Source organism: Anastrepha obliqua, chromosome 1, assembly GCF_027943255.1.
Source record: "Anastrepha obliqua isolate idAnaObli1 chromosome 1, idAnaObli1_1.0, whole genome shotgun sequence".
NCBI classification, from domain to species: Eukaryota; Metazoa; Arthropoda; class Insecta; order Diptera; family Tephritidae; genus Anastrepha; species Anastrepha obliqua.
Window position 1 is genome coordinate 85,549,170 of NC_072892.1, and position 13,205 is coordinate 85,562,374.

A 13,205-nucleotide genomic window follows, 5' to 3' on the forward strand; every position below is an offset into this window, starting at 1 on the left:
CAAACGACGGGCTACACTGTACCGTAAATTCAGATTAAATTGAGCTATTTGGTATAAAACAAATATGCTGGTTTGACAGCAGTAATGTATAACGTCGAAGTATGAATGAAATTATTTTCTTTCGAACAAATTAGTGAATGATCTTAATCATACTACGATTACGCTTAAGATTAAATCTTAAGCATGTACAATCTGGATAATGGACCAAAATAGTATAATTTTTTTTTTTTGTTTCAATCAGAAAAAAAAATTGCGTGATATTTGCCGAGACCGCCCCCTCTCTCCAACGTAAGATTAGATGAGATTTGACTCGACCCCCGCCCCCCCTTAAACATCTCTCGTAATTTATGGACGCCCCCTATCCCATACACACTAACCACCTTTCCACATGCCCCGCTAAACCTACTCATCTAAAACACCTCTCCCTCTGGACCGAACCTGCTGAAACAGCAAGTTTCCTTGGTCTACCTTTAGATAAGTTAGGCGAAGACGACTGGTGATTTACACTATACTGGCAGGGTTTAGTATTGCTGCTACAACAACAACAACATGCCAAACCACTCATCTAGCACCCCTCTCCCTCTGGACCCAACCTGTCGAAACAGCAAGTTTCCTTGACCTTCCTCGTCAGACGACGACGACCGGTGATTTATACTATACTGACAGAGTTTAGTGTTGTTGCTACAACAACAACATGCCTAGGGCTTATACTAAATTTCGTTCAGTCGCGACGATAAAGTCCTGCCATTCTGTTCTGATCTTCCTTATATTTATTTTAAGCCTGCATAAAGGTATCAGAATTTTTTTGATTGCGAAAATTAAATAAAAATAATTCCAAAAAACTGTGTGTAATAATTATTACTGAAGATGAAAATGAATATGTTTTCAGTTATGTATATATTATTTATTATATGTATTTGTGTTACAATTTGTTTATGCAATTTTGACTTGTCATCTCTTTTCGTTTTCAATAAGGGCCCTCAGACCGAGTTCAGTAACGTTACAGTTTGGTATTCGATAACTCGATAAATTATCTAAAGAATAACGCACTTATGTCTTTTCCATTCTCGACAATGTGACGAATGAGGTGTTTTAACTTCTCTTGAGCAAACGAAACTAACAAATACGTAAAAAAAGAGGTTGTCTGTAAAGTCGGTTTACTGACGATAGTTTAACGTGATAACGTCATAAGAAAATACTGATTGAATGGTTGCATTTTTCAAAAGAAAATTTTAATTTTATTTGTTTGATAGATATTTTGTATGGATATAGAGAATGAGTTAACATTAACATAACATAATATACTTTAACATAACATAACATAACATAACATAACATAACATAACATAACATAACATAACATAACATAACATAACATAACATAACATAACATAACATAACATAACATAACATAACATAACATAACATAACATAACATAACATAACATAACATAACATGCTGTTCAGCCGGCTACATAGAATTAGTAGACGTTATCACGTCAAAAAATAATAATAACATTAAAACAACAGGTATTATTAACAAACTTGGTTTTATTTTAAGTTCTTCAAGTAAATCAAATTAATAATAATCAATAAGAAGGCATATGCAAATACAAATACGTGAATTTATATATGTACATATGCGCATATACATACACATATACGCTCACTTAAGTAGGAGAGAGCAAGATGTCGAACGTTGCCGTTCGTTTGCTTTGTTTGCTTTGTCGTTCGTTCCGCGCTTTCGCTTGCAGTTCATTCAAGGTAACGGCAATGAGCAAAGTAACACTAATGAGCAAGGTAACGACACATTTTTTCGTGCGTGCAGCCTGTTAAATCGAATTATAAGACGTTATCACGTCAAAAATAAACTAAATTTTATTTTATTTTATTACAAAGGCACCGGTGTTTCAAGGAACAAATAAATAATGAATGCCAACACAAAGCCAAATGCCTTGTGATTCAATGGATACCCACACATTTACATATAATACCCTAAGGATAATTGCGTGATTGACAGGTAGTGAAAAGCTGATCTGAAAACTCGGCCGGCTAAGCACTATTGTCTCTGGCACAGTAAACACTATTGGCTTGGGACGGATTTCAGATAACATTTTATGGTTACAATACGATTAATTTTGTAGTGAAATCTTTTCGTTTGCTATATTTGTGAGTACATGCCAAAATGAGCAATATTGAAATACTGTTGCCATTTATCAAAATTATGTACACAATAAACGCAAAATTAATTTCATAATATAATACTTACAGCTTGCATTTACCACTTTCCAAATATCCTCCCAAATTTGGTCTTTCTCCAGCAAGTTTCGGTATTCCTGCAGAACTAAATCGTAGATACATTTGCATTTTCGCTCTTTCTCTTTCAGTAACTCTCTGAAGCCCATTTTTCCAAAAACAAAAAAACATTTTCTTTTTAAAGTATTAATATTTTACAGGTTTTCTTATACAAATTGAATAAATATTATTTGCTTATTATTTTCCTGCTGCTGCTTGTAAGCAAACAAGTTGTCATCAAGTGATCAGAAAAGCAACCTTGAGTCTTCAAACCGGCGGGGTAAATAGTGAATGAATGGTAATGAATGAATGAATGAAATAATGAATCTTAATATTTTCCCGAGGTAAAAATAACCGAAAGAAATCCTTCCCCGTCGTAATTTTTTGCAATTCTATGCATTTAAATCTGTTCTCCATTTTGAAAGCGGGTACCCGAAACCCGTTACTCGCTGTCTGTTACAATTCTGCTTAGCACATAAGTACCCGTTAAGAGACTGAACCGATTTTCGGAGCACTAATGACATTTGCTTCACGTGTTGCCTCCACGGTCTGTTTTGTTTTACATCTAGTTATTTGTATAGTTTTTACTTAATATAAAGTCATGAAGGAAAAGGCTTCTATTGAAAAAGTGTATACGCGGAGCCGTGCCACATCTTTACCAACATTGCGTAAGAACTTCAAATATGTCTGTACAATTCTTAATTGTCTAACTTCTAACACATAAACTAGTGAAATTTCAAAATGGTCAGTTGGCCGCCGTTAGCAAGGATGCTACACAGTTCAGTCGCTTGGTGCAAAAGAGCGGAAAAGAATCACCGACGAACGTTGCAATGGTCACTGCCAAGGATCAAATCTACCATGGGGTCGTAGATGCCAGTGAAGCAACTGCGCTCACAGATACTTACATCTGCGTGCGCAATAAAATTACAAATAAGGTGATTTAGATAAAGCTCCAGGAGATTGCATCAAATTAAAAGTAATATTTAATTTCAATAGGTGCGCATTATTCCTATCGAACAAGCTACACTAAGCAACCACATCTACAACACTCTTGAACAGAAGCCTATGCTCGCCTTGACAGCTCAACACACTAAAACGATGCTAATGAAACAATTTGGAGGACGGAAAGCAGCGCGCTATGCTCATAATCAAGAAAATAATAAAGTAAATGTCGATGTGCTAAAGAACGATTTGGATAATACTGTGCGCGAGACTGAGTTCACTAATGATACGGATGAAAAACTAAATACGGAACATAACTTCGATATTTTGCGTCCAAAATTCAATAAAGATGCAAAGAAATTAGAAGAAATTTATGACATACGCGACATTGTGCCTGGCGAGCTTCTCGATCGATTGAATGAAGAATCGAAAGTAATATATTCAACCCCCTTGGACAAATTGCCGTGAGTATGATAAACTTTGTGCATACATTTAAATTTAAACTTTTATTTGTGTTGCTTTACAGAATTCAGTCGGATTACTTGTGTAGTTGCGTAAAACGTATTCAAGACAGTTCCCCAACACCTGAGGGTTTCTTACATTTAAAATTGATCATTTACATGGATTGTTTGTTGAATTTGCTTAAAACGCGTGCACGTTCAATTAAATCCGTTGAACTCTCCGGTATCACAGAGAAGGCAGAAAATGATGTGCGGTCACGCTTTTCTGATCCTCATTCCAAGCCTTTGTAAGTTATTAAAAATATAAACTAATTTTCCGATTTATTCACACTTTTTACTTTTTTTTTAGTTCGCGTACGTCACACACTTCGGAGAAGGCTTTATGCTATTTCATAGTTCTATCAGTGATTATTGGCGTCAACTATAGTGTCGATATGAATGTGCTGGCGCAAGAGCTAGGAATTTCAAAGCAAAGATTGATTAAGTTTGCCCACATTGTGAATGTGCATCGATCACCAAAGAGCGATCTGTTTACATTGCGTTTACCCAGCAAAATGTCGGCCCTCCCGACTAGCTTTAGTAAAAAGTCAAGAAAGTAATTTTTCGATGTTTAGCTGTAGAACGACCAAGAATTGCTTTTGACTTTTTATTATTCTTATATGTATGTGTAAAACAAATCACTCCGAAAATATTTTGTTCAATTAAAGTTATGGTTGTATTTTAAACTGAATATATGAAAGTTAAAAATACATATGGTATACATACCGAATAAACACAAAGCGAACGTTCGAAAATAACTTAACCAACGTTCATAGTATGATATATTTCAAATACATTCACGAAATGGGTTAACCAAATTAGAACCATAGCAAGAAGAGAGAAGAGAGGCTTGGTTAAAATTCGAAAATGATTCGGAAACTAGGCCATTCACAACAAAATGAACCCTTTGTTAAGCAATATTTTTTAATTTCGTTGTAAACTCCAATTCAGTTCATTCTCAAACGAAAATAAATCTCATTAAAATTTCAATTCGAGACTAAGCTGGATGCGAATGTAAAAATCATTAGATCACGACGATCCCGTTTTGTTGGAGAATGGCATAATATGTGCAAAACCGTTCGTATAAAGCTTCTTCTATTCTCTTGACGGCCGAAGTGTTTATCAGCCACATCTACATATTTGCAAGATTTATTGTCACTATTCAGTGGACACTAAATCACATGAGCTCTCCATTAAAACAAAATATGTATATATATATACATACGTGTACATATGTATATGGTTTTGTCATATTTACATGCATACATTTCGTAATGCCAAGGTCAATCAAAAAATCGAAGGCAAAGTTAAAAGTAAAACTGTAAGCTACCTCGGTATGATTCATATTCATAGACATAAGACTCATCAAAGCACATACGAAATATGTATGTATATGTCTACTGTTATGTATTATATATTTGTATGCACGAGTATGTGTCTATGGCGATGAGTACGAATTCGTACATTAATGCATATGTAAATAGAAAAAAAGTGTCCTATGATATTTAGCAAAAGTTGCTGCAACGTTTGAAGCCACCACCAATTGAAAGAAATGTACTTATTTAATTAAAAGGAGCAAAGACTAGCATAATTATCTAAAGCTTTATCGCTTAGGTCTTCAATGTTATCTAACCATAAGCCCTCTGAAAAGAGATGAGAGAGCTGAAGGGGTGGGTTTAAGGTATATCGCGTATGCCACTGTGCACTCTGGCAAGGTCACAGTTTAAGCTGCTTAGATATCCAATTCCTTTGCATGCAAGACATACCTTGAGTATGGCACTGTTTATCTGAGCAATTAGCTTTTTAAAATGCTACAATATCTAGAAAGCAATATGCTAAGCTCTCCGTCAAGTTTTTGGAGCTTATAAACTAGTATCCAATTGTACTTGGTGTTGTAGCAGTTCACAAAACTGTGCCCAGTGCAGTGAAGCCATCGGTCGAAATCGGCAGCCTCATCTAAAGGTAGAACCGGGAAACAAGCTCTTCCGACAGCGTGTAAATAAATGGCAAAATACTGTAGATTCACGAGGCAGCTGAATCTCTTCGTCTGCAATGGGTGTTAGACTCCAATTCAAACAAATTAAAAACTATTTCCGTTAGTGCATTATTTAAAATTGAATTTATTGACGCAAATCCCTACGTATTTAGGAATGTTCGTGGAAATAATTAGCTTAATCCAAAACACTAAGATTTTATTTTTTGAACGAGAATTGCATTAACTGAATTTACTTATAGACATTCTTTATTAATTACTCACATATGTATACTCCAAAACTTTCTTAAAAAAATACATTATCTGCGTTTATAAGTCAAATTTTGAATTAAATTACTAGTATGTAATTTAGAATTCCTGCTCTTGAACAGTGCCCCTGAACTCGTACATCAATCAAATAATTTTTCCATTTTCTTTTAATATTTATATTTAACGAATAAGGCCCTATCGACGCTTTTTTATTTAAATATAACTTGGGAAGCTATAAAAATAAACAATTAACACATTTTATTTTGTGATAAGCGGGATATTAATGTAAATTGGTTTGATAATATAATTTATTTAGCTTTATAAAGCACTTTATTGGAAAATCGTTAAAATTGTTGTTGTTGTTTTTTTTTTTTTTTTGTTAGTAGTTACTTCAATATTTATTTCCCTTTTCATCTCCGCAGAAAGCACTTAAAAAGTCTATAACCTCCCCTGGCTGGAGCCCCTTGGGGCAGCTCATCACTTGCGTTCATCATCGTTGTATCTTAAACAGCCAGACCAAACACCGATACTATGCAATACATAGTTTTATTTTCCCAGCGAACGGTGCAGCTGCCATCTGTGTCGTTGTTCCAATAGCATGAGCTGGCTGTATGTAGACCAGCACCAGTTTTCTGCATAATCATAGCTGTAACAATGTATTTGTATGGTTTCTGCTCCTTGGTAAGCACACTTAGGCAATTCTCAACAACTTGTCCAGTCCAGTTGTTTACCTTGTCATGTTGGTAGGCGTTGCCACCGATGGTATTTTCAATTGCATCCTTAATTATTTTGCTTACGTCGTCCACAATAAACTGGCTTTCATCTCGGGCTTCTTCCATTTTCTACTTCTTTGTTGGACGCTTTGCAAAAATTTACTTTTCCGTAATTATTGGAATATCAGTTATAGGTAAATTGCAAAATTTGCCGAAGATTCCGGAATTTAGTGATTGGAAAAAATTAAGGCGACGTACCGATGTAGCGTTTTCCACTTTTGCTTTCTCTAAACTGACGTTTGCTGTATTTTTCATAAGCTTCTTTCAATAACCTTGACGTCTTGTTTAAATGCGATGATTTCTAATCGTACTGTACAAATAAATGCTGCCGGACTAAATTTTCTTTGATTCTGACCATTAAACGATTGGAACTGTTAAAGTATAATATTATATTTTTAAATTAAAGGAACAAAATATATGTTTAAATTAAGTTTTTCAAGCCATTTTGAATTAAACAGATTGAATATCTTACATAATAGTCATAATTATAAAAACTGTTTAGTACCGTACTTGTTTACTAAACATGTGTATGCACCGCCACCCTGGTTGGTGTACTTGAGCATTGAAAAAAAACGACAATATACACACATATGCACCTTCTCAAGATTTGTTAAATCGTGTATTCCAGATAAGAACAAATTAGAAAATTTTAATGAGTACCTCTTCGTTTTATACCTCTGCAGAGGAAGCAATAGAGCGACAAGCTGACATTGAACAGGATGAAGTCACACCACCGCTCGAGCAGGTTTGGAATGGAACGCTATTAAAGATTTGTTGGGGATGGATAAGACAAAATGGTTATAAAAGGGTAAATGTATTTTCAATTATTATTGAAGTAATAAATTGTAGAATTAAGTTGTTCTCCATCAGGTTTGTCTCCAATTTCCTGATCATTATTTGCCACATAGCAATGAGATCAGTGATAGTCTCAAAGCTTTGTTCAAACCGGAGGGAGGTGCCACAGACATAAAATTCTTTGTTCTAGCCGACACATCCTATGGCAGTTGTTGTGTAGATGAGGTAGGTTTTGGGTTTAATGATTCATTGTGCGACAATAAAATATTGCAATAGATCGCCGCCGGACATGTCGAGGCAGACAGCCTAATACATTTCGGAAACGCCTGTCGCAGCAGGGTTTCCCGCCTGCCTGTGCTGTACATGTATCCACAGTATCCCTTTGACATGAAGAATTTTATGGATAATTTGTCTGTTATAACTGATAGTGTCAAGGGTAAAGTTGTATTCATTTACCTAGATATAGGCTATCATCATTTGTTGGACAAACGCGTCGACGAGGCTGAGGAGGATTCTCTTTGTTGTAAGTGTAATCATTTGAAAAAAAAAAAACGAATGTCTTATTCCTAATAAATAACTACAATAAATATAAATAGATAAATTGAAGGAAGTACTACCCTGTAAGGATTTGTTTATTGAAGCCTATCCACCAGCAGAGGATGCGGCGGTAGAGCAAAAACAGCCAAGTGAGCCATTCTGCCTTTTTATAGGTGCAGAAAATGCACGATTTTCCAACCTATCAATCACCACACATGGTAACTGTTAATAAGGTTAACTTAAAATTATAAAAAGTATATATTTTTTTCCGTTTTCTTTTTGGTTTTTGCAGCTTCCCAATGGTTTATTTATAAACCCGCAAGCAACACTATATTAGAGAAGAACCCTCTAACTGCCCAATACATCCGTCGACGTTATTATTACATTGAAAAATGTAAAGATGCTCAAACATTAGGATTAATCGTAGCCACTCTTACTGCCGAGGGTTACCTAAAAATTGTTTCACGTTTGCAAGAAATGGCGAAAGCTCGTGGTATAAAGACGCAAATTATTTCCGTGGGTCGTATAAACCCCGCTAAACTGGCCAACTTTTTGGAAATTGACTGTTTTGTATTGATAGGATGTCCATTCAATAACATATATAACTCCAAAGAATATTATAAACCCATTGTCTCGGTCTTCGAGGCCGAAATGGCACTTAACCCTGCTTGGTATATGAAATATCCCGAGGCATATGTAACCGATTTTAAGAAATTACTCCCGGAAGGAGAGAAATTTTTGGCATTTAACTCTGCGGATTTGCAGGAGCAGGATGTAAGCTTGGTGAGTGGCCGTGTTCGTGCAAATAATGCGGAGAGTGTGGAAGATGAGGGTGCTGGCGCTTTGAGTGAACAGTATCAAACTGTTACTGGGACAGAAAAAATGGGATTGATGATCAATAACACTGGCTTGACATTTGAGGATCGAACTTGGAAGGGACTGGATCCAGCATTGGGTTGTACGGAACCGGCCAAGCTGGAAAAAGGTCTCAGTGGTATACCAACTAATTATACACACGACTAATTGCATTATACAATCTTTACATTTACGAGAATGTTTAGTGTTCTATATAAGTATTCGTTTTATGGGTCTTTATATTAGAATAACGTGTCTCAATAAATTATATTATTAAATTAAATTTATTTCATTATTGAAATTTGATTATGCAACTCTTGGTAATACATTTTCCGATTTTCCGTCAGGGACATATTTCCAAATTTTTTCCTACAGCATTTAACTATACAATTATTTTTCGGATTCACACTAAGGGGCTCGTTCAGCTTTGGATATTATCTTCATGTGGTTTTATTTTAGTTTCTCCCAAATTACACTAAATTGACCGAAGAAGTTTTTCGTCTTCGCAATTCAATTAGACTCTTAACCAGTACATCGATGAGCGGATTCTGTTGTATTCAGGCAGGTTCTCGACGGGGCCGACAGCAGCAACAGCAGGGCATCTGTCATAAATGTACTTCATGGCCACATCACGTACATTGCTAACGCTTACGGCATCAATGCGTTGCTCCAGTTCGTGCAATGGAATACGACGATTGTAGCAGAGCATTTGACGACCAATATCTTCGCAAATAGGTGTGGTACCATCAAGTTGGAGCAACATGTTAGTCTTCAACAAATTCTTGGCGCGTTCGACTTCAGCCTCGGTCACCATTGTGCAGAGGCGCATCCATTCGGTTTGCACATTAAACAACATGTCCTGAGTAAGAAACTTTATTAGTACAGAAATATCGTAAAATGTATGCTAATATTACCTCGCACTGCAAAGGATCACAAACGAAGTAGATACCCCACAAACCAGTGTCCTTGTAGCAGGTGTTGAATGACTGGAAACTGTGGCACAAATCTACAATTTTGTATTAGTTTTAATTATTAGCATTGTATTTTTATGTTGAGAAACTTACTGTCTTCAGCGCTGGCACGTGCCAAATTCGAAGCATTGTTAACTCCACCACCTTGAGAGCGATCCCAAGCCCCGATCAGAGTATTTGCAACCATCAAAGGGATATTATCCTGATCAGTCCAACCGCAGCCTTCTACAGCAATGGCAACATGTGCAAGTGGCAAAGAGTCGTCACGTACACGCACTTCCGAGCCGGTGAAACGACATGGTGTTACTACAGGTGGTTTGCCATTATAAGTGTTTTCCAAGCCACATAAATTCTGTTGCGCCAATTTAACCAGCTCGTCATGTTTAACACCGCCAGCACCAGAAAGCACAATTCGGGAGGCTTTGTAATGAGTTGATATATATTCGGAGAGATCTTGCTTACCGATGCACCTACGCAAAAAAAAATGAATTAAATTCCCCAACACTTTGACTATTAAAATAAATAAATACTCACTTAATATTTTTTGTGGGTCCTAGGATGGTCTGACCTAATGGGGTGCCTTGATAGGCGGTGGCGTGTAAGTGGTCGAACACTACTTCCTGCAAGTTGCTTTCAACTTCTTGCATTTCACGAAGAATAACTGATCGTTCACGTTCGATTTCGGATTCACCCAATTTGGAATTTTGAATGATATCGGCCAAAATTTCAACAGCTTTTGGGACATCTTTCGATAAACATTTAGCATAGAACACGGTCTGCTCGCGAGAGGTGTAAGCATTCAAATGTGCGCCTAAATTCTCAACTTCCAATTCTAAATCGGTTTGAGAACGTTTAGCAGTACCCTAAATATTAAAACAAAAGTATTGATTTTTCAACAGGTTACTAATCGTGAATATAACCTTGAAAGCCATATGTTCCAAAAAATGTGCAACACCATTGTTCTTTTCTGTTTCCGAGCGAGATCCAGCATCGATCCAAAGACCAACAGTAGCAGTAGCGGCACCAGAGTCTTCACTAGCAACACGCAGTCCATTATCCAAACGGGTTACCTGGGTGGCTGGAATATTCACGAGAATCTTCTTAAGGCTGGCAGTTGCCTTATAGCGCTATCGTAAACGAAACGAAAGCAGAAAATTAAAACATAATAGGGACACATACAACACCTAACCTCAAAATAACAGAAATATGTAAAATGTAGGCAAATTTGTAAATATAAAAATTGTGGGAAAATTGAGTGTATCCATTATCTTTTGCGTTAATTATTGATGTTCGATAAATAAATGAAATATAATTAGAAGTATTCAATAGTTTTTCACATTACGTAATGTGAAAAGGATAGATGTGGTGGAATATTAACCCCCTTTATATTCACACCCTTATTTTCCAATAATCACTTACTTTTAAAATCTCAGCTCCTCTCGAGAGCTGGCGTAAATTCTGAGAAACAGAAAGGACTCGCAACGCCATCGTTTCAAATTGTTCTTTTAAAGAATTTGCTTAAAATATATTAAACAATTCGTCTCGACGACTTTACACAAACCAGACAGTAGAACTGGCACTTTAGCGATGTATCGAATTTGTTACGTTTTTGCATTTCTATCGACAGATTTTCTTACTATCGATAGTAGAAATTTCAAATCACTTGTACTAGCGTAAAGAACTTGGCTTAAGACTTAAAGTTTTAGATAATAATACGTTCACATATGCATTAATCCCCCATAAATCCACCAAATTAATCGAGCCGTTCACATATGGTAGATAACATGCAAAATTGACAATCAGCTGTCAATACTGCTTTGAGAGGTTTTTCTTCATATAAATTATTTTGGTGGAATATTTTGGTTTCTTTAATTATTAATAATGATATGAATAAAATTCAAAGAGAAGGAACAGCTAATTTAATTCCGCAATTGGCTACTAGTAATGAACAGTTGGAGGAAATCCGTAAACAACGTGTACTGAAGTTTCAAAAAAATTATGGTACCAATACGCATGCGAAATTCGATATTACATTTTATAGTAAGTAATAAGAGGACAAAACGTTTATGGGCACACGCTTTTTTTTGTAAATGAATCCCTAATTAATAATATTTAACAAAAATTTTAATAGAATTATGTTTACGGACCTGTTTGCTTTGCCGGCATCCATTTTATTTAGTTTTAATAATAATAATTATCGATAACACAGAAAACACAGGGCTGTATGTCAATAAGTACCGTTATTATCTGGGATCATTTTATAATTATATTATTTTATAATCCCAGATTTGGGAGAGAAATTTTTATTTACGGATTTTGAGTTAAGCGCGAAAAAGTAGATCATCTACTTATATGTGAACGTATTGTAAGAAAAATTTAGAGGCAAAGAAATTTCAAAGAACAATCATTAGTAATAGTGGTGGCTACGATGAAAACAAAGAAATACTTAGATCTCGCAATATAATGAGTTGTTATGTGTTGCCCTTACGGAATATTTTTGTTTCAGTTTTTCTTTGTTGATATTGAATTAATTTTTAAAGAAACACTGAAGTCAAAAAATGTGATTGATAATATTGATACTTTTTTCCAAACATCGAAAATATTGAGTGATGCCACTATCGATAGTTTGCCAGCTCAAATAAAGTTAATTATTATTTTTTTTTTTTATTAGTATTAGCAATAATATGCATTTTTATTTTTGATTTTGTGAACTGCCATAAGGGTATTTAGTTCAAATTGTTCTCTAATATTAAACCACTTTGAAGTCTCTAACATGATATGCATCGCATGCCCTTATTCTGTAGTTTTTGCAATCTTTTCATTTGTGTTTGATTGCAGCATGTATGTGTGATTGTACCTATAACAATATTTAAAACAGAAAACGTAATTTAAAATGCGGTTTAATCATGGTATTACATATTTTTATTGAGGTCATTACATCTAAAATAACAACATCCACTAAGGCGCTCATTAAGTATTCACATTATTCATTAAATAAAGTATACCATATATAATACTAAATATTTCTCAATATTATTTTTAAGGGAGGGGTCTAGGGTTTGACTTTCAAAAAATCGATTTTTTGGAAATAGCTTTTTCTTATAGTAAATCATCTCAAAAATATTGTCTCAAAATTTCAGCTCAATCGGAGCAAAACTTTTGGAGTTATAGACGTTTTTGTCCCCACTCCTCTGCGACAGCTGCGAGCGTTTGGAGCGGAGCGTTACGCGTTTTTCTCGAAACCACTTTTTCAAAGTCCGTGACTATTAGAACTTCAACAATATTTAACCGATCC

The 13,205-nt window shown here is 35.3% G+C and overlaps 4 protein-coding genes across 4 annotated transcripts; 2 read left to right on the top strand and 2 right to left on the bottom strand.

The window, feature by feature from the left end:
• The first annotated feature begins 2,812 nt into the window (after positions 1-2,812).
• Positions 2,813-4,500, top strand: LOC129235732 (uncharacterized). The gene is made up of 5 exons (XM_054869740.1): positions 2,813-2,963; positions 3,025-3,230; positions 3,292-3,701; positions 3,764-3,985; positions 4,048-4,500. The coding sequence occupies exons 1-5, from the start codon at positions 2,897-2,899 to the stop codon at positions 4,295-4,297; spliced, it is 1,155 nt and encodes a 384-aa protein (XP_054725715.1). The 5' UTR covers positions 2,813-2,896; the 3' UTR covers positions 4,298-4,500.
• A 1,457-nt stretch (positions 4,501-5,957) lies between these two features.
• Positions 5,958-7,001, bottom strand: LOC129235729 (dynein light chain Tctex-type). The gene has a single exon (XM_054869737.1). It carries the CDS (start codon positions 6,816-6,818, stop codon positions 6,483-6,485), a length of 336 nt encoding a protein of 111 aa, XP_054725712.1. The 5' UTR covers positions 6,819-7,001; the 3' UTR covers positions 5,958-6,482.
• A 313-nt stretch (positions 7,002-7,314) lies between these two features.
• On the top strand, positions 7,315-9,222 carry LOC129247889 (2-(3-amino-3-carboxypropyl)histidine synthase subunit 2). The gene is made up of 5 exons (XM_054887254.1): positions 7,315-7,560; positions 7,623-7,772; positions 7,824-8,070; positions 8,144-8,302; positions 8,377-9,222. The coding sequence occupies exons 1-5, from the start codon at positions 7,405-7,407 to the stop codon at positions 9,105-9,107; spliced, it is 1,443 nt and encodes a 480-aa protein (XP_054743229.1). The 5' UTR covers positions 7,315-7,404; the 3' UTR covers positions 9,108-9,222.
• Positions 9,205-11,493, bottom strand: LOC129247901 (mitochondrial-processing peptidase subunit beta). Its single transcript, XM_054887265.1, has 6 exons — positions 11,330-11,493; positions 10,831-11,037; positions 10,445-10,773; positions 10,004-10,380; positions 9,854-9,945; positions 9,205-9,798 (listed from the first exon to the last, which is right to left on the bottom strand). Exons 1-6 carry the CDS (start codon positions 11,396-11,398, stop codon positions 9,454-9,456), a joined length of 1,419 nt encoding a protein of 472 aa, XP_054743240.1. The 5' UTR covers positions 11,399-11,493; the 3' UTR covers positions 9,205-9,453.
• Positions 11,494-13,205: the final 1,712 nt, after the last annotated feature.